The sequence below is a fragment of the Ochlerotatus camptorhynchus genome, unplaced genomic scaffold (genome assembly GCF_037179485.1).
Source record: "Ochlerotatus camptorhynchus isolate MF236.1 unplaced genomic scaffold, CSIRO-AGI_Acam_v1.1 ptg000550l, whole genome shotgun sequence".
Taxonomy (NCBI): Eukaryota; Metazoa; Arthropoda; class Insecta; order Diptera; family Culicidae; genus Ochlerotatus; species Ochlerotatus camptorhynchus.
In genome coordinates this window covers 2,218,552-2,245,777 of record NW_027041033.1, presented here as the reverse complement: position 1 = coordinate 2,245,777, position 27,226 = coordinate 2,218,552, and the positions used below count along the sequence as shown (strand labels likewise).

Below are 27,226 nucleotides of genomic sequence, written 5' to 3'. Positions count from 1 at the left end.
AAAGACAGCTGGCTGAGTCCGTTAGGATAGCTATTGGCTTTTTGGATGAAGTCTTGAGTGCCAGGTTGAGGGCATAGGCCTCTGCTGAGTACACGCTGCACTGACGAGGGATGGCTACGGATTTGCTAACGCCAGCTCCAAAAAGGCCTGTGCCGACTGTATCGTCACTCTTGGAGCCATCGGTGTAAAGTATGGTGTGTCCTTGAAAGTGTCGTTCGATTGTATCCTGTACTATGGGTCGTACTTTTTCTGGCGGGTCTCCAGCCCTAATAACCTGTTTAACGTCCCAGACGACCGTAGGTTTTGGTACATTCCAGTGCCGTTCTGTAATCCTATTGCGCTGACAATTTCTGGGAATAGTTGAATTGGTTTTTTCGGTATACAGCTGTAATGTTCTTTGAATGACTGGAAGATCGGAGGCGTCACTAATTTTCTCTAAAAGCCGAATCGTCACCCGTGCTAACGATTGTAGTACCAGAAGGTCAAATGGTAGCATGCCAGATTCAGCCATGATAGCGAGTGTAGGGCTTGTGACGAATGCTCCAGATGCGAGTCTAATCATCCGGTTGTAGGTTGGGGAGAGGATTTTAAGGGCCGTATGGCCTCCTCTGCTAACTAGACCTATTCCGTACAGAAGACGTGACGTGATGATTGCAGATCCTACCTGCAGCAGTGAGCGACAGGAGCCTCGGGGAAGTCTTGATCCAACCATGGTCAGTATTCGTAGTCGCGTGGCGCAGTTTTTGACATTCTGGGTACAGTGTGCTCTAAAGGTGAAGGTCTGGTCTAGCGTGACACCTAGAATTTTGAGCCGCTTTGTTCTAGGTACTGGGATGCGGTCTATGGTTATATCTTTCTTGGGCTGGCGACGAACATTAGGGCTACCGTAAAAGATGTTTGATTTGTTAGATGATAGGGCCCACAAGAGTTCATCTAATGTAAAATCAGTGTTGTATCCGTTATGCTCGTCTGTTGATGGATCAGAATATTTACGTTCGGCTTTCTCCTTCGCTATTTGGAATGTTGTTGAGTAGTTGGAAGTTGCCGACCTCTCAGCGTAGTGCTGGGCCAGTATTTCAGCTACTTTTAAGGGATCATCGGTTGGACCTGATGGTTGTCTGATAGCTATAGTGGTGTGACGGCGTTTGCCACGCAAGGTATTGATGGACTGCCAAAGTTCCGTCGTTGAACTGGTAGGAGAGATCTTCGCGACGAAGTTTTCCCATGATTGACTTTTAGCGTCACGGATCGTTGCTCGTGCTGTTGCTCGGGCTTCCTGAAAAGCCTGTAATGCATCGATTTTTTTCGGGTCATCGTCAGCAAGGCGTCTTAGGGTTCGTAGCATTTTTGTTCGTCGTTTAGTAGCCGCCTTAACTTCAGGGCACCACCATGGCACTGCTTTGGGACCAATTTTTCCGCTCGTGCGTGGGATACTTGCTTTTGCTGCAGTTAGTATTTGGTCGACAAAGGAGTCCAAATCAACCAAAACGCCAGGCCGAATGTACATTGAAGTTAGTCGTTCGTGCTTCGCCCAGTCTGCTCGGTCGTACAACCATTTTTGCCTTGTTTCAGGGGAAACTGACCAGCCTGGGATATATATTCCGATTGGAAAGTGATCACTGTTGTGAGTGTCCGGTAGTACTCGCCAGGACAGTCGGGGCGCGAGTGTATCGGGGCATAATGAGAGGTCTATAGATGACATGGAGCCAGTGGCTGGGTTCATGCGAGTGGGGGATCCATCATTTAAAATAACGAGCCTCCTCGTCAAAGTATTTTCTGCGATGAAGCGCCCCAGAGCATCTGTGCTGCGGGAGCCCCATGCTGGATGATGGGCGTTGAAGTCTCCAAGTGCTAAAACTGGTTCTGGTAGTTGCTCGAAGAGATTTTCCAGTTGGTCATTAATTTGGCGAGAATCGGGCGGCAAATAGATTGAGACCACTGTAATGGTTTGCGGTAGATAGATCCGAACAGCGATCGCCTGTAAAGTGGTCTGGATCTGAAGTCTCTCGAATGGGACCCCTTCACGTACTGCGAGGCCGACCCCATGAATCCACGGATGGTTGGGACCGTTCTCGAGTATTAGTGTATAATCCTTCCCAATGAAGCAGTCCTTTCTGACCTGTTGGAAATGCTGGTCGAAAGATAGCGTTCGGTCGATCAGTACGCCGTGGACGCAAACTGTTTTCCTGGTTGGAATGGCTTGGTTGTGGATCGTAATTGGGGTGCTATTGACTCGGTGCTGAGACGGACATACGTGGCATCGGATGCTCTTCCTGGTGGACAGCTGAAAAACAATCGAGTCGGTCCATTTGACGACGGCAGAGACTGCCGCTTGCGCTTGCCGTAGGGTTCGGATCTGTGTGGGACCGGTTGCCACAAATATGTAAATGCTGTCAAATACCCCGTTCATTGCCCCCAGAAACAATGGGACTGCGATAACGGAGCCTTGAGGGACTCCTGTCTCCTCGCTGAAACTTTTCGACCACGTGTTCCCCACCAATACACGGAATGATCGGTCGGTCAAGAAGTTTCGTATGAAATACATCATATGCCCCTTCAAGCCCCAGTCCAAGTGTAAGTTTTTCTAGGACGGCTGGCGTCCACGTCCGGTTGAAGGCCTTGGTGATGTTCAATGAGATGATTTCAACGTGGTGTTCCTGGTCGGAAGCTTCCTTGAGGACGTCCCCCAGAGTGGCAAAGTACGTGGTCGTACCGAAACCTTGTCGAAAGGTATGTTGTCGGTGGTCGAGCAAGCTGTTGGTCTCAAGGAACATCTTGATCGACGGTTCACCATCCGTTCGAATACCTTGGCCATGCAGGATGTGAGAGCGCTCGGCCGGGACTTAGATGTGCGCCTGTCTTTTTCGTTTGCCTTCGGGATGGGCACGACGAGACTCTCCGTCCACAGCGTCGGGTAGGTATCCGAGACTGGCCCTCAAGAGGCAGCTTTTTTAAAAGTGGATACCCGAGATCGTCAGATCCCGCAGATTTGCCGTTGCTGTGGCTTAGTGCGTGCTGGAGTTACACCCAGGAGAAAGACTCGTTGAGCTCGAGGTTGTCCGTGTCAGGCTGGATGCTGAACTCAGCGACTGATGTACGGGTAGGCTTCGCCAACCGCTGAAAGGGGCTATCGTAACCGGAGATGGCCGACATTTCTGCGAAATACCCTCCGAGCTCTTTGGCGACGGCTGCCGGTTCGGAGATGGCAACTCCGTTAGCTTGTACATGTACATGACTGGGAGGCGTTGATGCTTCCAAGGAAACCAGACCAACTGTTTAGCTTCGCACTTCTCACTTCTTTTCTGCATTGAATATGTAGTGCACGGTACCGGGTTAGTAGCTCTTCCCTGTTTGGGTCATCTCTCGGGGTTCACCTGAGTTTCCGTAGAGCTTTCCGGCGGGTTTTACCGGCTTTTTTTTAGTGTCTTCGCTCCACCAACGGAGGGCTACTGGTCTTTGGTATGGTAGCGGATGCAGCATCTAACACCAACTTAGAAAAATCCAGTATAGTTAACGGATTGCGTTCGAGGATCAGGGACAGAATTGTCCCCTGATACCCATCCCAGTCAGCCTTGTCGTACCGCCAGTGAGGCCTTTTAGTGACTTCTGGGGCCGTGGCTGACGAAAGCTGCATTTGGATGGGGTAATGATCACTTCCGTACAAATCCGCATTGGTGCACCACGTGACTTTTCCTACTATGGAACGGTTGATCGAAGAGACGTCGATAGCCGTGGCGTGACGTCCGGTGGAGAATGTTGGGTTTCCATGGTTGAGCACCGCCATGTCTTCCTGATCGAGTAGATCCATTAGGATGCTTCCTCTAGGATCCGGACAAGGACAGCTCCAAGTTGGATGATGCCCATTGAGGTCTCCGACAAACATCCTTGGTTCGGGTAGCTGGCTGAAAGCGCCGGTGATTTTATTCGACAGATTTTGTCCCACATGGCAGGTATGCACAGGCAATGGCAATGTTTGCGGGCTTCTCCAATTGAACAGCACCTATGGGAAGATCAGTTCCCAGGTCAATCTCGTTAAAAGGTATGCTCCTTAGAACACCGATGGCTACGGAGTGGCGAAAATTGCTACCTCTTTTGAGGGTCCAGGCGTATTTTTCGGTAAGCGAACGGTCCATCTGGAGAGGGTGGATTTCTGTGGCAAAGCATCTCCAAGTCACCGAGGTGGTTCAGGAAACCGTTCACGTTCCACTGGAGGATAAAGCTGATCGTAACTGGTAGAGCAGGAACGGGGTGTCTACTGGTGGTAACGTCCTCGGAGGGACAGCTCAAGTCTTCCAACTCGCTGATATCAAACAAGTGGGAGGCTTGCGTCTGACTAGAGTTGCTGCTTGACAGTTCGCTGTGTCCAGAATAAGACGTAGCCCCACCAGGGGCAGGCGGAGTGGTTCCGCCCACTCAGGGCAGGGATTTCCCAACGGTGGTGTGATCAAAGATGGTCTTTTGTTGGATGAGACGTAGCCCCACCAGGGACAGGTAAAGCCCTACAGTAAAAGTATGGACGACTGTCACCACAAAACTGGAAAAAGCTGTTTCAATCGAGCAAAGCGGTGCATTTTGATGGTTCGATTGGAACAACTTTTGACAGACGTCCATACTTTTACTGTAGGGCTTTAGGGACAGGTGGACGCTCACAGCGAAGCGTCGTATGTGAAAAAAAAAACAAAGCAACCATTATCAATCAGCAGATGCGTCAAGTTGTTTCTAACTAGATACAAAATGGATTTCAACGGGATTCGGCTAATGTTAGGTATGTTTTGTTAAATATTCTTGACTAAAACATAAATATTATAAATATATATTTTTTAGATGTAGCCACCCAGAGATGATGCTGAGAAGGAAGAATTAAAACGACAACACGAACTACATCAGATGTCAGCCAAAGTAGTGCACGACGAGAAGAAGAAAGACAAAGCGCTTGCCAAAGAAGATCCCACTGTTCGGACCGCAAGATTCTAGAGACGTATCTTCACTGCAAAACAAAACCGGTGTATCTGATTTAACGTATGTGAAAACCATTCTGTCAAATAGACGAACCATGCAGGGTGTATTTAACAATCAAGGTGTGATACCGACGAATCAATCAATGTTTCTGTGAGTAGTACACAAGTTAATGGTGTATCATTTTGTTTTATAAAAAGTCTTGTCCGTGTTTGCGAAAACTCAACATTTTTCACAATTTCCCTCAACGCAACTTCCCTTTAATTATCGAAACTAATTTAAATCTTCAATAGTCTAGATTTCCTGGTGCCTAAACGATTACTGAATTTCTTTAAAGTTCTCTAGACTGCCCTGAATTTATCAGTAGTTTTTAAGAACCCGCAATTTTACTAAAATTTATTAATTTGCTTTGATATTTCGAAAATTTTCCTTAAGTATTAAAATCATTATTAACACTCGCTAATTTTCCCTGAACTTATCTATGCTTACCTGAAGTTCTATAAATTCGTTTAATAATCCAGCAAATTTTCTGATATATATTCACAATTCTCTGATGTTTCTTATGTTTTCGGATCAGTCATAGAATTCTTGGAATGGAACTCCTTCCAAGTCGCTGCAAATTTGCTTAAGTCAATGGAATTATTCTGAAGCTATCTGATCGTCCTCTGAAGCTATCTGATATCTAAATTTAGTTCTTTGGAATTTCTTGAAGATATCGCTGCTTGCTAAAAGTTCTCGTTTTTTTTTTATTAATGGACCTTCGTTGATGTTCTCTAATCAATTTAGCCAAATTTTCGCATTTATCACACCCTTAAAATACTCTCACGTTTTCCGGATGTTCATTTAATTTTGTATCACGTTCCAACAATTCTCTCGGAGTTTAGCTGAAGTTTTCGGAAATTCACTGAGTGTATCGAAACTTATTTAAGGTTTCTAATGTTTCCTTGAAATTATTTGAACTACCCTTGACCTGTCTTGATGTACTCGAAGCTTCCATAAAGCTCTTAGTTCTATTGAAGATCTCGATTCTGCTCGGAAATAAATTGAATTCCCTTAAACACCTTTAAATTTCCCTGAAATTCTCTGGACTTCTGTGAAGTTTCTAACACATGTCTGAAATTTTTATAAATTCTCTGAAGGTCTCTGTACTTCCCTGAAATTCGCGGAACATATTAAGGGTTCTCGATTTGTTTTTCAGAACATCATGGAACTATCTTGAACTGATCTAAATTTACGATTATAGATTTTAAACTGCTCCAAAAGTCTGGACTATAAAGGGTGATACGGTCAAAATTTGGTCAAGGGAAAACGCGTGTAAATCGGTGAAATCGTTTATTTAACAAATCAAATTAAATTTCTTTTTCAAGTTCAATTAGTATAAAATTCAGGAAAAATATTCAGTTAGGCTTCCGCTTTTCCAAATCCGAATTGCCGGGCCTTACGCTTGACCCCTGCCATCAGATTTTGTACAGCCACCTTGTCCACCTTCTTCGCCGCAGAAAGCCAGTTTGCCTTGAACTGCTGCTCGCCCTTAGCAGTTTTTTTGGTCTTCTTTAGGTTCCGCTTGACAATAGCCCAGTATTTCTCAATTGGGCGGAGCTCTGGCGTGTTGGGAGGGTTCTTGTCCTTGGGAACCACCTGCACGTTGTTGGCGGCGTACCACTCCATGGCCTTTTTACCGTAATGGCAAGATGCCAAATCCGGCCAAAACAGTACGGAACAACCGTGTTTCTTCAGGAAAGGCAGCAGACGTTTATTCAAACACTCTTTCACGTAAATTTCTTGGTTGACAGTCCCGGAAGCTATGAAAATGCTGCTTTTCAAGGCACAGGTACAGATGGCTTGCCAAACCAGATATTTCTTTGCGAACTTTGACAGTTTCATGTGCTTGAAAACATCTGCTACCTTTCCCCTTCCTTTTGCCGTATAAAACTCCTGTCCCGGAAGCTGCTTGTAGTCGGCTTTGACGTAGGTTTCGTCGTCCATTACCACGCAGTCAAACTTCGTCAGCATCGTCGTGTACAGCCTCCGAGATCGCGCTTTGGCCGTCGTATTTTGTTTATCATTGCGATTTGGAGTCACTACCTTCTTGTAAGTCGATAGTCCGGCTCGTTTTTTGGCTCGATGCACGGTTGTAGACGATACACCCAGCTTATTTGCGGCATCTCGGAGAGAGAGGTTAGGGTTTCGCTTGAAACTACCGGCAACTCTCTTTGTCGTCTCAGCGGCTTCCGGTTTTCGATTTCCCCCCGATCCAGACTTCCTGGCTGTCAAAAAACGTTCCCCAAACACTTTAATTACATTTGTAACGGTTGATTTGGCAACTTTTAGCGATTTTGCCAACTTTGCGTGCGAGTAGCTCGGATTTTCGCGATGCGCGAGCAAAATTTTGATACGCTGCTCTTCTTGCTTGGACGGCATTTTGACAACTGAAGAGTGAATTCCAAAATCAAAATAGGAGCAACATTCTACACACACACACCTTTAAAATGAGGGGTGTTCAGGTTTTTTAAATGCAAAATTGAAAGAAATACGTCAAGTTGATATTGACCAAATTTTGACCGCATCACCCTCTAGCTACGGGAACTGCTCTTAAGATCTAAAATTTCCCAAAGATTTCTAGATCCAGCTTCTTAACAATTTGCACAATACCCCTCAAGTTTTCTTAAATTTCTCAAGTTCGCTTGTCCCCTGTTAAGTTCTATGAAATTCTAGGAACTTCATAAAAGTTCCTGAAAAGTTTCGGATGCTAAAAGAACCGCTTTGAGGTTCTTACAGCTTCCAGTCAGTTTCCATATTTTCAGCGTGTTAACTACCCTTATGTTTCTGCAGTTTGTTTATTGAGCTTCACTGAAATTATCAGCATTTCCTTTCATTTCTCAGAACTTTTCCAAAGTTCCTACAATTGTGGTAAAGTTAATGGGACTATAATGAAGATCTCTTTTCTTTAATAAAGTTACTTTCGAACTTGAAATAAATCATTTTTAATTCTGGCACTTTGAAAATTTTCAATATCTTGAACTTGTACATGGAATACGAAACTTCAAGGCATTGAATATTTTTAGATCTTTGGAAAACTCAGGTAATTTTATCCAGAAAAATGAGCAGACATCCTGTACATAGAGAAAGACAATTAAGCGTCACAACGCAAAGAATAATCAATCTTGAAATAAATTCACGCTAAAAAAGTTGAAAATAGCGACTGATTACAATAAAAAGTGACTTTAGTGACTTGGCCTTAAAAAAAGAGACTTTTTAGTGACTGACTTGAAAAAAGTGACCAAGTCACTAAAAAGTGACTCGCTACCAGCCCTGACATTACTGTCCAATGTTTCTAAATTCCTATCCAATGCTACATACGTCCTTTTGAAAAGTTATGCTTGAAATACTCATCAATATTTTTAAAAATGCTCTTTTACTGCGAAGCTACCTAGATTTACTGTCCTGCCCGAGCATTTAATCGATTCAATATTGCAAAAAACCATCTTCTCGTTTGTTCTGTCAAATGCCATGCAGAATAAGTAAGCTTAAAATATTTCCCATTCGACTGGCAGGCAGCACATTTTCTCTTGTTCCGCATCGCAACTCACTCGCAACTCCGGTCGTCAATATCGTGCCCTTTCCTGCAAAAAACCGACATTGAAGTTGCGTGCAAGTCTATGAAACTTGCACACAACTCAAGAAGCAACATTTAAAGCGACGCTTCGCTTCTCCTTACAAGAAATGACATTTCTCAGCTTTGTTTGCAAACAAGCGAACGATAGTGGCCGTAGTGTTGTTTTCAAACAAAGTCCAAAGTTTTACCTTCGTGAGTCGGTACGTGATTGAAAACGCACGGTAATGAACTGGACACCGGGTAAAATAGTCGGAACGGTGAAACCAGCCGGTGCAAACGTTGCAGCCATACCGGCACTGGTGCTCACACCCGTCCCGGCACCTTCATATTCACTGATACAGCAGACAAGCCTCGCCACAGTTGTGCCGGTACCGGTACCAGCACCGGTTCCGATAACGGGATCAACATCCCGAGTCGCAAGTAGCAGCAGTAGCATTGCAAAGTCAACTAGCAGCAGCGTGGGAAAACTTCAGGGAACCGTTCAGAGTCAGCCGTCCGGTGCGAACAAAATTCTCGGCACCATAAAAGTAGCCGGCAGTGATCAACCGGGTGTCAGTTCGGATCAGTTGACGAAGTAAGTACAGTCAGCATTCGTTGGTTGAGGCGAAACCTCATTCCATCTACCGAATGACTTTTGATATTCGGGACGGTTTTGAAGCTGTCATTCTAGTTTTTCATGCTAAACAGCTCAGTAGATTATTTCCTAGCAGGCATGGACAATCATTTACATTCATTTGCCTTCAACTTTTTTCATCAACAGAATTTCGTTATATAATGTATTAAGCTTTTAAAGGTTTTGATATTAGCTACAATTTGTGTCAAGAACTCAAATATTTATCTCTTATGTATGATGAATCAGAGCGAACAGAACCCACCATTGTTTTTCAGTGAATGTAAATTACATTCATTGAAAAATAATAACAATTTCGTCCCGCTCTAGTTCATAATGCATAAGAGTTACAGATTTGAGTTATTTGCAGAAGTTTTAGTTAATATCAAAACCTACAAAAACATACTACATTATATAAAGGAATTCTGTTGATGTAAAAAGTTGGAGGCAAATGAATAATGGATGTAAATGGTTTCCATGACTGTCAACAAGGAAACTTCTAGGATAGATTCATATTGTGAGGATTTAAAAAAAATAGATATCAGTAGTTTATTTCTTAGAATTAAATGAGCTTCAAAATAGAGGAGAAATGAGGGTAAAATTCCCAAAGTGGACAAAACATGTCCCTCTTATAGCTCAACTGCTGGTTAATGTGATGTCGAAAAATTGCTGCCATACGTTAAACTTTAAACGCACTATATGAATGGAAGCAAAACACTTTTTGAAGAAAGTCATTTGAAATTGATTTAATTGAAAATCAATTTTGGCACAAAACCTCGCAAAAATCGAGGGAGGCGACACATCCAAATCTCAATTTTAGATGCTCAAAAAATCTCACACTAGCGAATCAATCTTCGAAAAATCTTATTGCATTTCTCACATCTACTTGCATCGCGCATCATCTTTTTGCAGGAAATCATCAGAATCGTCATCAATCTTCTTTCTATCTACTCAGCGTGCGAGCAGCTAGCCACAGCACAACACAATCTTTCCTGCAGCGTAGATAGAGTCGCCCCCCTCGGCAAAAATAGTAATTTCTTGAGACAGTTGGTTTCTTTGAATATTTCCAAATGAATGATTTGATTGATGCAAGTTGTTAGATACATCCTTCATCCTTCGGCTAATAGATCGAATGGCATATTTATTTGAAAAATTGTAGTTATTTTCACCGCTACAATGTGTTACTCTAAGTGGGGTTTAATGAGTCCTACGAATTTTAATGTGGAAAGCATAACAATCAGGTGTGAACCTTTGATATACAATTGGGAATGAATAAAGATAAAGCCAGTATGCGCAATTTGAACCTCAGTGTTTTGTAAACAAGTTTTTGTAGGCCTTTCCATTTTCAGCAACAGCCATAAGAATCCCTTAGTGCATTGGTTGCTTTACAGTACTTTCATTGAAATTTCAAAGTTACAGCATTAGATAGTTACATATTTCCAGTTCGAACAAAACCTTCCTTTTGATGGAGCCCATTAGTGCCCGCACAGTGGAAACGGACACATTTGCTGGATGTCCTTGACTGCCCCGCCGCTTCGTCGAAGTCGATTCTTTGAAATTGCCCAGTATTTTTCGATTGGTTGAAATTCCAGGCAATTCGGAGGATTCATTGGCTTGGGAACAAAATCGATCTTGTTGCTAGCATACCACTCCAGAACAACCTTTTAGTAGTGGCAGCTGGCCAAATCGGGCCAAAAGATGACTTTGCCCCTATGCTTGCGGATGAATGGCAATACACGATTTTTCAGGCATTCTTCGATGTAAACTTGGGATGTCATCGTCGAGGATGTGACGACTGGTTCCGTTTTAAAGCCACAACAGAAAATCACTTGCCAAATCATGGCCTTCTTCACGATTTTGAACCTTTCCGGCACATCCCCACGTCCAGTCGCGTTGTAAAACTTTTGACCGGGAAGCTGCTTACAATCAAGTTTGACGTATGTTTCGTCATCGATCAAAGTGCAGCCCTTGTGTTTCGTCAAAACACGGTCGTACAAGAGCCTTGCACAATTTTTGGCCACGGAATTCTGCTTCATGTGCCGGTTCTGATGTTTACTGGCTTTGTACGACTTGTATCCTTTCCTGGCAAGGATGTTCCGCACCGTTTGAAAGTTGGCGTTGTAGTTTCTGGCCACATATCGGACCGAAAGACCGGGGTTGGCTTTAACGCACCTCAACACTTTGCTGCGCAGCTGACGATCTCTGGATCCAGATTTTTCGTAGGTCCGCTGATTCCTTTCCACACTTAGAGTTTTCGTGTAGGTTTTGAGCCGACCATTCCAGATTTTACAGGTGTTTGTGCACAATATTTTCTTCTTTCGAGGTCCATTTGACGTTATTTCTGAACGCGATCGACTACTTTGATCAAACATGCACCAGTTGTTCTCTATAGAAGTGTAAACAAACCACACTATCAAAGATTTTCGATTCCCAGCACTAGAGGCGTGCTAGCGGCACGCGAGGGGCGTACCAATTTACTTTTAGTCAGCCTTTAAGGAAATGTGTTTTTTGGTAAATTTTCTGGGAATGGTTTCCCGGGATAACACTGGTAGGAAACACTAATTCTCTGTAAATACGAACGATGTTTTTACCATGGTTTGATTTCCGTCGATCTTGATTTTTGTACTGAGTACACGGCGAATGAGAACGAGTCAAATTTGAGTTTAGTTTACCCATAAATCACAAAGTGCAGGAGTAAAATATTCGTCAATTTTCCTCATTTACCATCTGATTCAAGATTCAAGAATCTTGAGCTAAAGTCTAGAATGTACATATGCTCTAATAGCATAGAGGTAACTCTAAGTCCAAAAGATCCCGAAGAAACGTGCTCAACTTTTTGGCTTAGCTCTGGTTCTCTCTTCGGTCCCAAGCTAATCGATGCACCCCTCGAAACATAGGAAAATCCACGAACCCCTCATTTTATCTGTCAAACTTTCATAGTGAATCAAAACAAACATAGTGTAGTACTAGAATTTTGAATAGAATGGGGTACGTTAATCGATTTGCTTGGGACCAATAGGCTAGTCGTTAGTTTCCACGGGTTGTTATAACTCTGTAGTCTGAACAAGGCATAACACGATATTGGTATACTACCTACCATTGGTCATTTACATAAGTGTCTGTTTTTATCATTTACCATCACACGCAAGGAGTGGCTTTTCAACCCAGTGTAGATGAATTGCTTTTTTTTTTTTTAATCTTCGCTGTTACGTACGAGAAAAATAAACAAATGAGTTCATTATACTTCAACGAATACGCGTTTGTCGATATTCATCAGTACTGTCAAAATCAGCAGCGATCCTCAAAAGCAAAATAATCAAATTAATGCCTGTAAATTACTGATTACCTATTCCTGATACATTCCTCGTAAATTTGACCGATAATTAAGGGGTAGGTCACTCCGCACACCAATCTTGGGTCATCTTTTTTGCCAGTGTGCCTCAAGTGTGCCGGTCATAGAGAAAGCTGTGATTGTTTGTAAAATACCCATCCCGGCAACCCGGTATTTCTTACACCTTGAATGTTTGTAGTCACAAGGATAAAACGGATTGAAGATGACGTGGGAAGTGTTCATAAGATAATAAAAGTGCTGTATATTAGGGTTTTATTTTAATGCCCTCAAAGGTAGACTAGAAACCTAGCCTTTCGTGATGTGAAAAGCAACTGTCTATCAGCGGCCGGAAAGAGTTGGAACCGGTGAGGAACTTTGTTGGAGACCGGCTACAGAGGATGATGAATATGACTTCTGTAGTTTGTTTTGTGTGCGTTGCAGCATTATTTGAATTAAGGATACTAATGGGATTTGATTAACTGCCTCTTTCTCTTGAGCCCACTCTAAAACCTACATTTCGTATTTAGATCTATAAGTAAACCGAGAAGTGAACTGCTGGTCTGAGTACCTCTGGTATATTGAATTGGAGGATGTTCCTGAATATACAGTCAAACAGCGCGTAATGTTGTGAACACTTCAATGACAGTTGTCCAGCAGTGCTCCCAATTTTTTACAACAATCCACGAGATTGTGCCGAAGGTGTGCCGATGGATGTGCCCATCGAATGTGTCGAATCTAATTTCGATAGAATGTGCTGAGTGACTTACCCCATGCCGATAATACAAAACCATCCATGTACCTCACTGACTATCATAACCATTACCATTACAGTTCTCAAACTATTAGTAAAAAGGTACTTTTATAATTCTATTTTCGAAAATTTATGAAAAAAACAACTAGGGTAAATGTTGGCTTCGGCACCCATTGACTGTTTTCGGCAACCAAAATTTAAACGATAATTTCACTATGTTTTCCCATCAACACACTTCCCTGAATGTATTCAAACGATTCTTTAGTCTTTCAGCTTCAATCTGATTATATTTGTACGACCGAGCAATCCTATTATGCCAGATTTTTCTTCAAATGAAGTATACGCACTACAAAATGGGGCTGATTTCGAGTTGCCGATAATAGAACAGCTGGTTAACACGCAGTTCTAATGGGAAGGTTGCCGAAGAAAAAGAGGCTGCCGACAATAGTCACACTCACCTGAGAAGTTTGGAGCGTTGTAAAATCGCTTTCAAACCGGTTTGAAAAATTCTGTCGATTGGAATGGATAGAGAAGCAAGCAGCAGATGAATGTTAACAAACAGACACGTGATATATGTGCGTAACGCTGACAAAATGCTAATAGAAGTGCGGACGCTGCTTAGATTGACGAGAATACGTAAATTCCCCTATTTTGAATGGTAATAATGGTAATAACCCATAATTTGTAAGGTTCACTTCCAAAAAGCCATAATTTACATAAGGTTAAAACTTTATCACACAAAAGTTCGCGCCTATCGACAAGGTCATTCGCCCAATCCGCATCGGCAAACGCTTCGATTACCGGTGCCAAATCCTTCACCGAAAACACTAGTCCCAAGTCCAGCGTTCCTTGAATGTACCGCAGTACTCTCTTCGCGTGCACCCTGTGGAGTTCCGTAGGGCAACTTTGGAACTGGCTTAGGAAGCTGACTGCCGCATACAAGTCCGGCCTGGACGTCAATGTCACGTACGTGAAACAACCGATCAATTCTCTCTGGCTAATCCGAAGAACTCTTCCCTCCACGTCCTGGTCAATCCCGCCGAGAAATGTTCGCACTTCGCCTATGTCCGTCATTTCGAAATCGCTTGCTAGGGACCGCTTCACCACTTCCACAGCCTTCAGTTGACGAGCAAATCATCTACGTACAACACCAGAATGACTTGGTTGCACCTAGATCGCTTGACGTAGAGGCACGGGTCGCCCAGGCTTCGCTTGAATCCCAATCCTTCGACGAACTTGTGGAATCTTGAATTCCAGGCTCGGGTAGCCTGCTTCAGGCCATACAACGATCGGTTGAGTCGGCGCACCAGGTTCTTGCCTCGCATGAATCCTTCCGGCTGGGACATGTAGATCTCTTCCTCCAAATGCCCGTTCAGGAAGTCAGTCTTCACATCCATTTGGTGGACTGCCATCCTCTGTTCATTTGCAACCGCCAACACAACGCGCATGGTGTCCAACCGCGCGACCGGAGAATAGGTCTCTGCGTAATCGAGCCCAGCCTTCTGGCTGAATCCACGGTCTGGCTTTGCAGCGATCTTCCCCGTCCCCTCAGACTCGTCTTCTTCAGCGCTTCCGTCCGAATCCTCAGCGGACCCGTCCGAGTCTGCACCCGATCTATCCGAATCCCCGTCTGGAACAACGGAAACTTCTTCTTCAGCATCACTGTCTTCATCGGAATCGATCAGACTCGAACGAATTGGAAACACATCAGAACCACACTTCGGTTTCGCATCCCCTTCCGAGCTCGTTTTCTTCCGTCCTCCACGAAGACAACGTCGCGCGCAATGAAGATCTTCTTCTGCTTGGGATCCCATACTCGGTACCCACAGGGAGCGTACCCCACGAATACTCCTCTCCAGGACTTCCCATAGAAGCTTCTTCCTACGTTCCTTGAGAATGTGGACGTGAACGTCGGAACCGAATGCACGCAGACCACGAACGTTGGGTCGGCGACCCTCCCAAACTTTGTACGGTGTCACCAGGAACGCTACCAGACAGCGCAGGACCCCAGAACTGCTTCCCACCGAAACTGAAACGAGAACTTCCGGAGCTCGCGACCGATATACTCGCCGCCATTATCGCAGCGCAACCGAGATATACGCGTTTCGAACTTCGCATTCACTAGTGCTACGTACTCGCGGAAGCTGTCCATCACTTCGTCCTTGGAGTTTATTAGCGAAACGACCGTCAAACGACTCTAGTCATCCACAAAAGTGACGAAATACCGTTCGCCATCGATGCCCACCGGCGTCACAGGGCCACACACGTCCGACGAGGCACGCTTCCCAAATGAATTCACCACCGGATTTCTTCACTTTCGCGCACATCCCGTCGACCATCTCGTTGTCGATTAGCACTTTCAAGTTCTTCGTACTTAAGTGCCCGTAACGTCGATGCCATAGTTCTAGTTCTTTTGGCACACGACCGCACGAATAGATCGCTTCCTCGGTTGGATTTGTTGGTGAAAGTCGATCTCACAAAGTTTACCGCGACGCTCACCAACCATAATCACTTCCGAATCGCGTTCGACGCTCACGACGCCATTCGCGAACACAACTTTCAGTTCGGCAATTTCCATTTTTCGAACGGACAGCAAGTTCACTCGCGCTTCCGTAATGTATAGAACGTTTTTGAGCGTAATTGGAACCGACTTACCATCCGCCACAGCAATTGCATTCACCTCACCGTACTCTTTGGCGACGATGGACTGGCCTTCCTTTGCCACCGAAATGATCATCGGCTCCTTCATCGGCCGAAGCTTTTCGAACAACCGCCGATCGTTCGTCAGGTGCTCCGACGATCCTGAGTCGACAATCCAGCTCGTTTTCGGAAGACCTCTACTGTCACTGCCGAGGAAACAAACATCCTTTTCACCTTTTCCGAGGTGCGCACTGTTTTTCTTCGGTTGCTTCTTCTTCTCCGGGCAGTCGGCGATTTTGTGCCCTTCGCGATTGCAACCAAAACACTTCCACTTTCTAGGTGGTTTCTTCTTATTATTTTTCGCCTCCACGCCGCCAGCACCGCTGAAAGCAGCAGCATCAACTTTCGAGTCACGGGATCTGCCATCTTCGCTGCTGCGCTTGATCTCCTCATCAAGCAATCTGCACTTGACGAATTCCAATGACAGCTTCTCCTTCGACATTGTCTCCAGGGCGGTGACGACGGTCGCAAAACCTGGTCCTAACGTCAGCAGGAGGTAGCACACCACATCGATGTCCTCCAACCACGCGCCGGTCGACTTGTAGTCCCGGACAATCCGCTCGAACGTCAGGAAATGGTCCTGCAGACAGCCACCGGTGGTGTGGCGAAGCAGCAGCAGCTTCTTTTGCAAGTGGAGGTGACTTGCAACGCTCTTTCGTTGAAAAATTTCTTCCAACGACTACCAAACGGCCCTCGGAGACTCCTTTTCCTGAACATGCTCCAACATTTTGTCGATTATCCGCGAAATCAGCAGCGACATGCAACGGCGGTCCTTTTTCGCCCGTTTTTCGGCTGCTTTGGCTTTCGCCTACCGGACGGCAGCAGAATCCTCTTCCCTCACCTTCAGCTCCTCGACCTCATCCGCTTCCTGTTGGTCATGCTCCTGCAGGAGAACCTGCATCTGAAACTTCCACTGCGGATAATTCGACCCGTCGAACTGAGGGACTCGAGCGTTTTCTGCCTCGCGGTCCATTTTTCGCACCTATTTACTTTTTCCGACACTCGCGATCACTGGGCCCATAACCTCATAAGATTCAGGTAGGCAGTGATATCGGAATAAAGACGCGAAACACGCGGAATTATGAGATAATACAAAGGAAATAACTTCTTGAAAAAAGAAAGAAAAAGGGCGCGCTCTCTGCACGCGCTCTCATCTCAATGACAGATCGATCGACGGCAGGGGGTTCGGTCACTTTAACCGAAACAAGAGGGTTTGGATATTGCCAATCCTAACAGTTAGAAGGTGTGATCAGAAGAGCTGGGATAGACACGAGTGGTAGGATATTAAGGAAGACCATCCAGCTCCTTGGCTTCGCCGATGACATTGACATTATGGCACGGAACTTTGAAATGATGGCGGAAACGTACATCAGACGGAAGGCTGAAGCTAGACGGATTGGACTTGCCATCAATGCATCAAAGACAAAATACATGAAAGGAAGAGGTTCTAGGGAAGACAATGTTAGCCTCCCACTCCGAGTTCAGATTGACGGTGACGAAATCGAGGTGGTCGATAAGTTCGTGTATTTGGGATCACTGGTGACCGCCGAAAATGATACCAACAGAGGCATTCAAAGACGCATTATGGTAGGGAATCGTGCCTACTTTAGACTCCCGAGGACGTTCCGGTCGAATAAAATTCGCCGCCGCACGAAGTTGACTGTCTACAAGACGATGATTAGACCGGAGACAGCAGAGGACAACAAGGCCTTAGCCTGATTGGTAAGGTAAGTAACGGTCATCGTATACTGGCTAACAGTTCCAGCAGTGGCCGACTAACTAGCGCTTAACAATCTTCTCATTCGTTTGGCATTGTTGAACCAAAAGGAATAAATGTTCTACAAATATAGTTGATAGTTGAATATAGCCATTGTTCGCCTTGTTGGCCTTGTTAACGTTCGTGTTTTACCATAGAATTTGTGTGTGTAAATCTGGTTTTTAGTGTTCAAAATTGTGCGTAAACAATACTTTTTTCGACAATCTCTCCGAAAGGTGTGGAATATCGATAAATTTCGTGCTGTCGTTTGCTGTAATCAACACGTCATCCTAGCATCATCGAATCCCGACCCGTCTCCATCTTTTCACTGTGCAGCTCCGTCAAAGCAGAATGGACCAAAAACAATGCGGAGAATGTCAGCTCGTTGTCAACGATCTCGAGCCGCTGCGTGGTGGTTTTGGCGAAACATTCTACCACATCAGCCAGCAGTGTTGCGGTATTAATATCCGCAATCTGAAGGAACCATTATCAGCTGGAAAGATACTCTTCGTTTGCAATTCCTGTCGTGGGGTTCTACAGGGCCGCTCTATCCGCTGTTTCATCGACGATCAGCAGCAACAACAAATGCAACCCTCCTCGCTTGCTTAGTTGCCAGATCAGGTTTGGCAACTGCATGATGCCGTGGCTGAGCTAAGTAAAAAAGTCGACAATTTCTCTGCTAAGCCACAACGCAACCCGTCACTGAGTGCTACACCAGTTTGCCCGCTCATCACCGATAACGACGTGCAGAGTATTGTGTCACGCTGCTTGAGCTTAACTGAACCTGTCGATGTGGTGCGTGTGGTTCCCAGAGGAAAAGTCGTATCCAGTATGATATTTGTGTCATTCAAGATCGGTTTGGATCCTTGTTTGAAAGATGCTGCACTCGATCCGGATTCCTGGCCTGCCGGATTACAGTTTCACGAGTTTATTGATTCGGCAAAAAACTAGCGTGCTACGTTTCTCCAGCTGTTGACACCATCGCCACAACTTCATCGGATCCGGGACACCCTAAAACAGGCACTAAGGAAGCTCCCGAGCCCCCCGACCCAGTCGGGCTTGCTGCTGACATCCGCCATCGTCATCGTCCCGGTCCTGTGGTCGGTGGTGGTATCGGGGGCTTCCGGCCTGCAACTCCAGGCGAGTATAATTGCAATTTCGAACTTTCGGTACCTGATTTCCCTTCAACTTCCAGTTCGCGTAGTGGCATCTTGAGTGGTCTCCGGATTTACTACCAAAATGTGCGTGGGCTGCGGACTAAAATCGACCCGTTTTTCCTGGCTGTCTCCGAGGCTGAGTACGATTTGATTGTTCTGACAGAAACTTGGCAGGATGACCGGATTTACTCACCGCAGCTGTTTGGATCGCATTATTCCGTCTTCAGAACCGACCGCTCTCCGCCAAATAGTCAAAAAATGCGTGGTGGTGGGGTTCTGATCGCCGTCACAACGAAACTGACCAGCTATGTAAGTACCTCGCCCATTTCAAGTCTGCTAGAGCAAATCTGGATTGTTGTGGATCTGCCAAGAACCAAGCTCAGTGTATGTGCAGACCGAAAAAACGACTGCACGATCATCCATGAGCACGTTAATTCGTTGGGCTCGATTTCGTCTCAATTGTGCCTCAATTCTCCCGCTCTCCTATTTGGCAACTACAGCCAAGCTGGTTTACAGTGGCGTTTCTCTGACAGTGGCACACCATTCATTGATCCTCTGCTAAACGCATATGCCGGTTGCTTGCTGTGAACTTCTGGACGGATTTAACATTCATGGGTTCACTCAGGCGAACATTTTTCCCAACCGTAATGGACGTTTGTTAGATCTTGTTCTGGCAAATGACTCAGCATTACCATACACTTCTGTTTCTCTACCGGTCGAGCCACTGATCGATCTAGATGCCGACCATCCCGCTTTCGTCGTGCCGGGCCGATTACACTGCATTGAACAATGCGCTTGAGGAAATAGATTGGCACTGTATCGAAACGGCCGCTAGTGTCAATGATGCCGTGGATTGTTTCAGCTCTGCGCTGGAAGAAGTTATTTTCCGCACTGTCCCAGCAAGACGTCCCCCGCAGAAGCCTCCATGGTCGAACTCACGCCTACGCAAACTAAAACGTCAGCGCTCCGCCGCACTCCGAAGGTACCGCAGCTCTCGCTCACCGTTCTACAAGCAACAGTATAATTTCGCAAGTCGTCGCTATCGAAACTACAACCACTTCCTCTGTAATCGGCACGTGAGACGCACGGAAGCGAACCTTCGGTCGAACCCGAAAGGTTTTTGGTCGTTTGTAAATTCAAAACGGAAAGAATCCGGGCTGCCTTGTTCCATGTTCCTCGGAGATGATACGGCGTGCAGCGAAAGTGAAAAATGCAGCTTGTTTGCTCGTCAATTCAAACAAGTCTTCCACGATTTTTCCGCTTCACCGACACAGGTGTTGGTCGCAACCTCCGGGATGCCACGTGATGTTTTTAGTTTTGACATACCTCACATCACTGAAGACATGGTGATAGCCGCAACACGCAAAATGAAGAACTCATTCGCCGCTGGTCCTGACGGAATTCCCTCGTCAGTTTTAAAACGATGTGCAGTCAACCTCTGCCTTCCACTTGCGCGACTTTTTAATTTCTCGGCACAGCAAAGTGAATTCCCCTCCCGCTGGAAGCTTTCCTATCTGTTTCCAATTCACAAAAAAGGAGGCAAACGGAATGTCGCTAATTATCGTGGGATTTCCTCAATGTGCGCCTGCTCTAAACTTTTCGAGATTATTGTAAATGATGCTCTGTTTATGTGCTGTAAAAATTATATCGATACGGACCAACATGGTTTTTATCCCAAGCGATCGGTTTCCACGAACCTGGTGCAGTTTACCTCTGACTGTCTGCGAAGCTTGGATGCTGGATGGCAAGTTGATGCTGCATACATGGACTTAAAAGCCGCTTTTGACAGGGTGGATCATGAAATCCTGCTTGCTAAGTTGGAGACACTAGGTGTCTCGTCTACGGCTGTGAAATGGTTCAGATCGTACTTAGTGAATCGCTCTGTACGAGTCAAGATTGGCGCGACGGAATCAAATGTTTTCTCAAACAACTCGGGAGTCCCGCAAGGCAGCAACCTGGGACATCTGCTGTTTTCCATCTTTTTAAACGACATCGCTCTGTTGTTACCATCTGGATGTCGTCTTTTCTACGCAGATGACGCCAAAATCTACAAAATTATCAAAAGCTTCTCGGACTGTTGGGATCTCCAGCATATGCTATGTATTTTCGCTGACTGGCGCACGAGAAATTTGATGGGCCTGAGCATCGAAAAATGCAACATCATCTCCTATCACCGTAAAAACGATTCAATTATGTTTGACTATGTGCTCTTTGGACGTTGCATTGCCCGTGTAGAACAAATAAAGGATCTCGGTGTTACTCTGGACTGCAGGCTCACCTTCAAAATCCATTATAACGACATCATTTCCCGAGCCAATCGCTAACTGGGTTTTATTTTCAAAATTGCCGATGGTGTCCGGTACCCGTTATGCCTCAGATCACTTTACTGCTCACTTGTGTGGTCTATATTAGAATCAAGTGCAGTTGTATGGTGCCCTTTCCAAACCACTTGGATCGCTAGAATCGAATCTGTTCAACGAAAGTTTGTGAGATATGCTCTTCGTTTCTTGAACTGGCGTGACTCATCGAACCTGCCACCGCACGAGGAGCGTTGCCGTCTTCTGGGCATCGAACCGCTAGTGGTGCGACGGACGGTCGCTCAAGCTATGTTTGCTGGAAAGCTTCTCACGGGTGACATTGACTGTCCAACGTTGCTGGCCCAGCTAAATATGTATGCTCCTGAGAGACCTCTTCGTCAACGCGAATTTCTGTTTCTGGAGCCACGAGGCAGAAATTATACGCAGAATGAACCAATTCGTGCAATCAGCCGACAATTTAACTACTTTTATTGCGAATTTGACTTTAACGTATCAGCAAATGTGTTTCGTCACCGGTTACTTGACCGTTTTCGTTTCGTTGACCATAACTATTTAGATTAAGTTTTATTCATTAAGACATTAATTGCCAGTTGAATTATTAAATAAACAAATAAACAAATAAACAAAAAAAAAGACTCACATGCATGTTATTTGATGCTCGTTTTACCTGTAAACAGGACTTGTGAGTACCCTCGTATGCAATATGTACACAAATAACTCGTTCAATCATCCATGAGAACTTGACAAGGTAAAATAATAATCTCAAAAGTCATAAGTGCAGGGTTGCCAAGCTCATGGGTTGCTAAGACTTAAGGCCCACGCACATTAGATCCGGATCGGACGCGTTACGGCAAAGTGACAGCTAAATCTATTGTCTAACTGTCAAATTTACGTCAACGCAACGCAAACGGATCTAATGTGGATGGCCCTTTAGAGCGGCGACGCACACCTCTACTACCCATAATCGCATATCAGTCCCATCTTTGCTTGATTGCCTATCCATATGGTACTGATATGCAATTATGGGCAGTCTAGGTCCAGGCAGGTTTCTTCCATAAAAGACTGCCGGTCAGTGGGAGATGAATTGTATCCACACACACTCACAGGTCAAGTAATGGTTCGCATTTATGCGGGAAGTTCTTATCAAAATGCTAAATTAGAACTGAACTAAAATTAAGTTTTGAAGTGAATAAAAATCTAGCTGCCAAAATTAATGTGTAACCTTTCGTTTCTTATCGCAACATCAAGGGTATCGAATTTTGACGATAGTGCTACGGGCAATATGCTGAGTAGAATTTCAAGACAATTCTGAGGGGAATATCAAATTTTAATAATAACCAGGAAGCTTCAGTAAATTCTTGGAAGAACCATTAAAAAATCAAAGAGAATCCTAGGATGAATTCCATAAATTTTTGGAGTGTTCTGCGGACAACTTCTGGATTGTTACAAAAAAAAATGTTCAAGTGACTTCCAGTGAGAAGCTTGAGCTCATAGTTTGATCAAATTTATTGTGGAAGAACTTTGAAACAAAGTCTGTGAAGGGCAATGATTCTAAAGGAAATTCTTGAGAACATTCCAAAGAAATCCTACAAAAAGAAGTAAGCAAATTTTCATGTTATTTAAATCATAGGAAGAATTGAGTTTTGTTTAGTAATGACCCATTAAACCTAGTGATGTATTTGCTTCAATCGCATTCGGTTTAATGCTTAATTGAACTGTATATCGTACAACCTGGAAAACTTAAAAAATTCTGGAAACTAAGCGTGGGCAGATTATTTAAAAAAAAACCTTTATAAATGGGTATTTAATCAAAATCGTTCATTTTGTTTACTAAAAAAAAAAATCTCATTTCCAGTCAAGCAATCGAGGAAATCTACCGGGATGTCAAGATCGGGCGCATCCGTGCCTCGCAGGTCGGTGCCCTCGGGTGGCGCGGGTGTCCCCTGAAGAAAGCCAACAAACGCTTCCTGCACCGAACGATGCGATCGGTCATGACACACAACCGGCGCGAAACGATCCGAACTTTCCATTCGTCGACGCACAAACTGATCGAAATGGACCAACAGCAGCATCAGCATCACGGTGACTTCCGGCATCGACATCGGAAGAGATCGCGTCATGAGGATAAGGAAGAGGAGGAGGAGGTGGTTGAGGTGGAAGATGATGAAGATCAGGATGCTGAGATAGATGTGATTGGAGCCAGAAAGGCTAGTGCTGGTGTGGTACGGGATGCTGATGAAGAAATTGAGGAGGGAGAGATAAGGTCTGACGATGAGGATTAAGATGGGTTAGAATATAATTGTTGTAAATGATGTGTAATCGCAGGCTTGATTAGAACATATGAGAACAAGTCCATTTGAAGTTGCATGCAAGTTTGGCGCGAAAAGCACCGCACATGCGCAGTTTCGTTTCGCATACAATCATTGAAGTCTTCTGCGTGCACCTGGTGTTCGGAAGCGAAACCAGTGATAACGAAGGTCACTACAAGGATCAACATCCTTCCAGCATTCAGTAGTGGGCCACCGGTTGGTCGTTCAGCACAATCGATGGTGTCGTTCGTTTTCCATTTGACTTCGGTTTTGAATGAAAATTACGTCGTCCTCACCTGAAGGCGGAACCAATTCGATATCTTCGTGGCAACCATATTTTGGAGGTGATTTGAATAAACAATTCCTCCGGCAAGATGTTTATCTGGTGATCATTTTTTTATTATATTGTAATGAACCGGTCGGCCAACCGACGACGACATTAATATTTAATAAATTTGCTCATGGCAGGGTACTGTTGCACTGTTCTGGGAAGCGCTCATTGCTTTTCATTTCTTTTCTTTTTAGAGACCTTTATTTATTTTTCCGGTGTCCAAGAGAGAACATAAATTTCTAAGATATTGCTCGATATAGGTGTTTGCAACATCGCCGGGTACTTGGGAAGGGCATCCTTATATTGTTTATTACTTCGATGGGTTGGCTTGGAATGTGATTGTGGCGGTGCAGGGGGCGGAATGGAGGAGAACCGAGTTTGAGAAGTATTTATATCAGTTCAATAACAATGCCTTCGACGGCAGGATTAATGCGATTTATAATAATAATAATAATGGCGGAGAGGAAATTGATTCCTGATGAATGAGGATGGGAACCAGTGAATTGGATGTTGACAGCATACCAGCCGAACGGGAAAAGTGGATCCATGAGAGCTTTCAGATTTATTCCGACGGTTTATATTAATAGAAAAAAAATAAACCCAGCTTTATTGGCGACGCATCATTTGTCATTGCTTTGAAAAGTCATCAAGTGCCTGTAATCGCATATCTGTCCCACATGGAAAAAAAATAGGCATAGAGAAAATGGCCGTAGAAGTTACGAAGTGCAATTCCCGTCTAAATATTTGAAAAATCTTAGTTTATTTATTGATAATTTTTTCCAGTTAAAATCAGTTGCATGTTTTGCTATATCAGCGAAAAACTGTGGATGATTGAATTTCAGGATGGAACTGATATCAGATCATTTTGTTTTGTTTGTTTTCACATTTTTCACGATGAAAGTCCATAGTTTTATCACGTAATATGAAAGTAGATGCCAATTGATAGTAGATAGCGATATTATCTCAACATTGACAAAAGCTTAATGGGACTGATATGCTATTATAGGCAGTAAGGTTCAATGAAAGAAATCGGCTGAGCAATTACATATACCGACTTTTAAATTAAATTTATTTATTTTTTAAATCTAGGTATTATCTCTAATTCATATCTTGAATTTCACTTCATTAAAGGGCGAACACGAAATTATTGCGACACCGACAATGTCATGCCAATTTTCTTATAATGTTTAGAATCAAACCAAAATTTTGGGGTAGTTTTATACATATATTTACTTCAAAAATCAAAAGAAAAGTTAATCGATGGAGCCTTGAGTGTAAAATTGAACGCATTTTTGCTTGGTGCCCTCCATCAAAGTCTTTACAGTGTCATCCGGTACCAGTTTCTCAGTTTTTTTTTCATTTTCTTAACATGTCCTTCTCGTCTTTGACTGTCTTCTTGCTCTTCCGAAGTTCCCGCTTCATTATTGCCCAGTACTGCTCCACCGGGCGCAGCTCCGGACAGTTTGGCGGATGCATGTCCATTGGAACAAAATGGACAGAATTGGCCTCATACCACTCCAGGACACTTTTAGAATAGTGGCATGATGCCAAATCTGGCCGAAATAGCGGAGCTTCGTCGTGCTGCTGCAAGAACGGCAAAAGGCGCTCCTCGAGGCACTCAGATTTGTAGATCTCGCCATTTACTGTCACGAAAGGCTCACTCCTCAGTCCGCAAGAGCAGATGGCCTGCCAAATGAGATATTTGGAGGCGAACTTCGACATTTTCTTCTTCTTAAATTTGTCGTCCACATCGAACTTGCTCTTGCCGGTGAAAAATTCCGACCCCGGAATTTGCTTAAAATCGGCTTTTATATACGTTTCGTCGTCCATCACACAGCAGCCATATTTTGTCAGCATCTTCTCGTAGAGCTTCCGTGCCCGAGTTTTAGCCATCGATTGTTGCCGCTCATCGCGGTTTGGGAAGTTCTGTACCTTGTATGGATGTAGTCCAGCTCTCTTCTTTGCATTCTGGACGTAGCTCTGCGACATGCCGATCTTTTTAGTCAAATCACGGCTTGAGACGTTGGGATTTGCTTTAATCATCCGCTTCACCTTTCCCTCCGTCTTTTTGTTCTCCGCTCCCGGTTTTCTTTCAGCTCCTTTGCCGTGGTCCAACGTCAACCGCTCCTGGAACCGCTTCAACACTCTGGAAACGGTTGAATGGTGAATGTTCAACATTTTTCCCAACTGCCGGTGCGACAGGTCAGGAAATTCCAGGTGTTTGGAAAGAATTTGTTCTCTCAACTCGCGTTGGTTCACCTCCATTTTCGTTGAATCGAAAAACACGACTTCGAGTTTGACAGCATGTACACAATACACATCAATGAGAAAGTGTGCAAAATTTGGTTGATTTTTACCCAATGGTAAAAAAGTTATGCCCTGTTGAATGTGTCGCAATAATTTCGTGTTCGCCCTTTACCCTTATTTCGGGGTATATAGATAAGTGACGTTGTTACAGTTACGTTAGCTAGTAGCATGAGCAAACAACATAATAGGTAATTATCAGTTACCGTGTAGCCAAGATAAACAAATAGAACGCAGCCAGTAACACATTTGCAAGAAAATGCAAGAAAGGGAGATTCGCTGCCTGTCGCTGCCGTCCTGTTGACAGTTCCGAACGATTTCCGCTGGGCGAAGACTGACATAGCACGGGCAAGACATCATTTCGGTTTGGTTCGTCGCAGTGAAACGTGGTGTTTGATTCTCCGGCACTCCATCCACGTAAAAAGTGACGGCACGTGTGCGAATTTAGGAGCGAGATTGCCGGATCACCCGCCGCTGGAAGACCACTCCGATCAGTAAAGTGAACGGCGCAAGTGCAAGTCAAAGCATTGTGGGAAACCGTCGTCCTTGTCAGACCAACGCATGATCAACCACAGCACCATCAGATACGTCACGTCCGTCGCTGACGGCGACGCAGGAAGAGGGTTTTTCTAACCAGCAGGAAAATGTGATTTCCTCGCATTCGATTGCCGTGCATCCAGTTTATTGATACTGAAACCGTTTCGGTTTTCACAGCTGGTACGTTACGCCCACAGCAGGTGTTGATCTGCCGGATCCACTGAATTCCAACGAGAGGTAAATTAACCCATAAATCACTCTCTCACTAAGCGCGTTGACCATTCGATGACCTTCAACAGACACGTGGATCGGATCAGTACGATCGGAAGATTTACCCGAGGAGGCGAAGCACATAGGAGAAACTCGGCCACAAGGTAATTGGCACCGTTAAGTTGGTTCTGTTCACGTGTGAGTGACAACGTGTGTCTTTGCAGCAGACAGCAAATATCCGGCGTTTGGAGGAAGTACGACAGACGATTAGTCGGCCAAAAGTATCCGGAAAGAAGCCTTCACCGTGAAGTAAGTGACGATGCATGCAGGAAACCACACG

The 27,226-nt window shown here is 44.6% G+C and overlaps 1 protein-coding gene across 1 annotated transcript; it reads left to right on the top strand.

The window, feature by feature from the left end:
• Positions 1 to 8,770: 8,770 nt before the first annotated feature.
• On the top strand, positions 8,771 to 23,477 carry LOC135713344 (uncharacterized). Its single transcript, XM_065236450.1, has 2 exons — positions 8,771 to 9,146; positions 23,051 to 23,477. Exons 1-2 carry the CDS (start codon positions 8,797 to 8,799, stop codon positions 23,475 to 23,477), a joined length of 777 nt encoding a protein of 258 aa, XP_065092522.1. The 5' UTR covers positions 8,771 to 8,796.
• Positions 23,478 to 27,226: the final 3,749 nt, after the last annotated feature.

Bases quoted from the DNA above. Each gene is read 5' to 3' on its own strand.
- LOC135713344 (XM_065236450.1), top strand. From the start codon at position 8,797: ATGAACTGGACACCGGGTAAAATAGTCGGAACGGTGAAACCAGCCGGT. The intron at 9,147-23,050 runs GTAAGTACAGTC...TCTCATTTCCAG, and splicing joins AGTTCGGATCAGTTGACGAA to TCAAGCAATCGAGGAAATCT.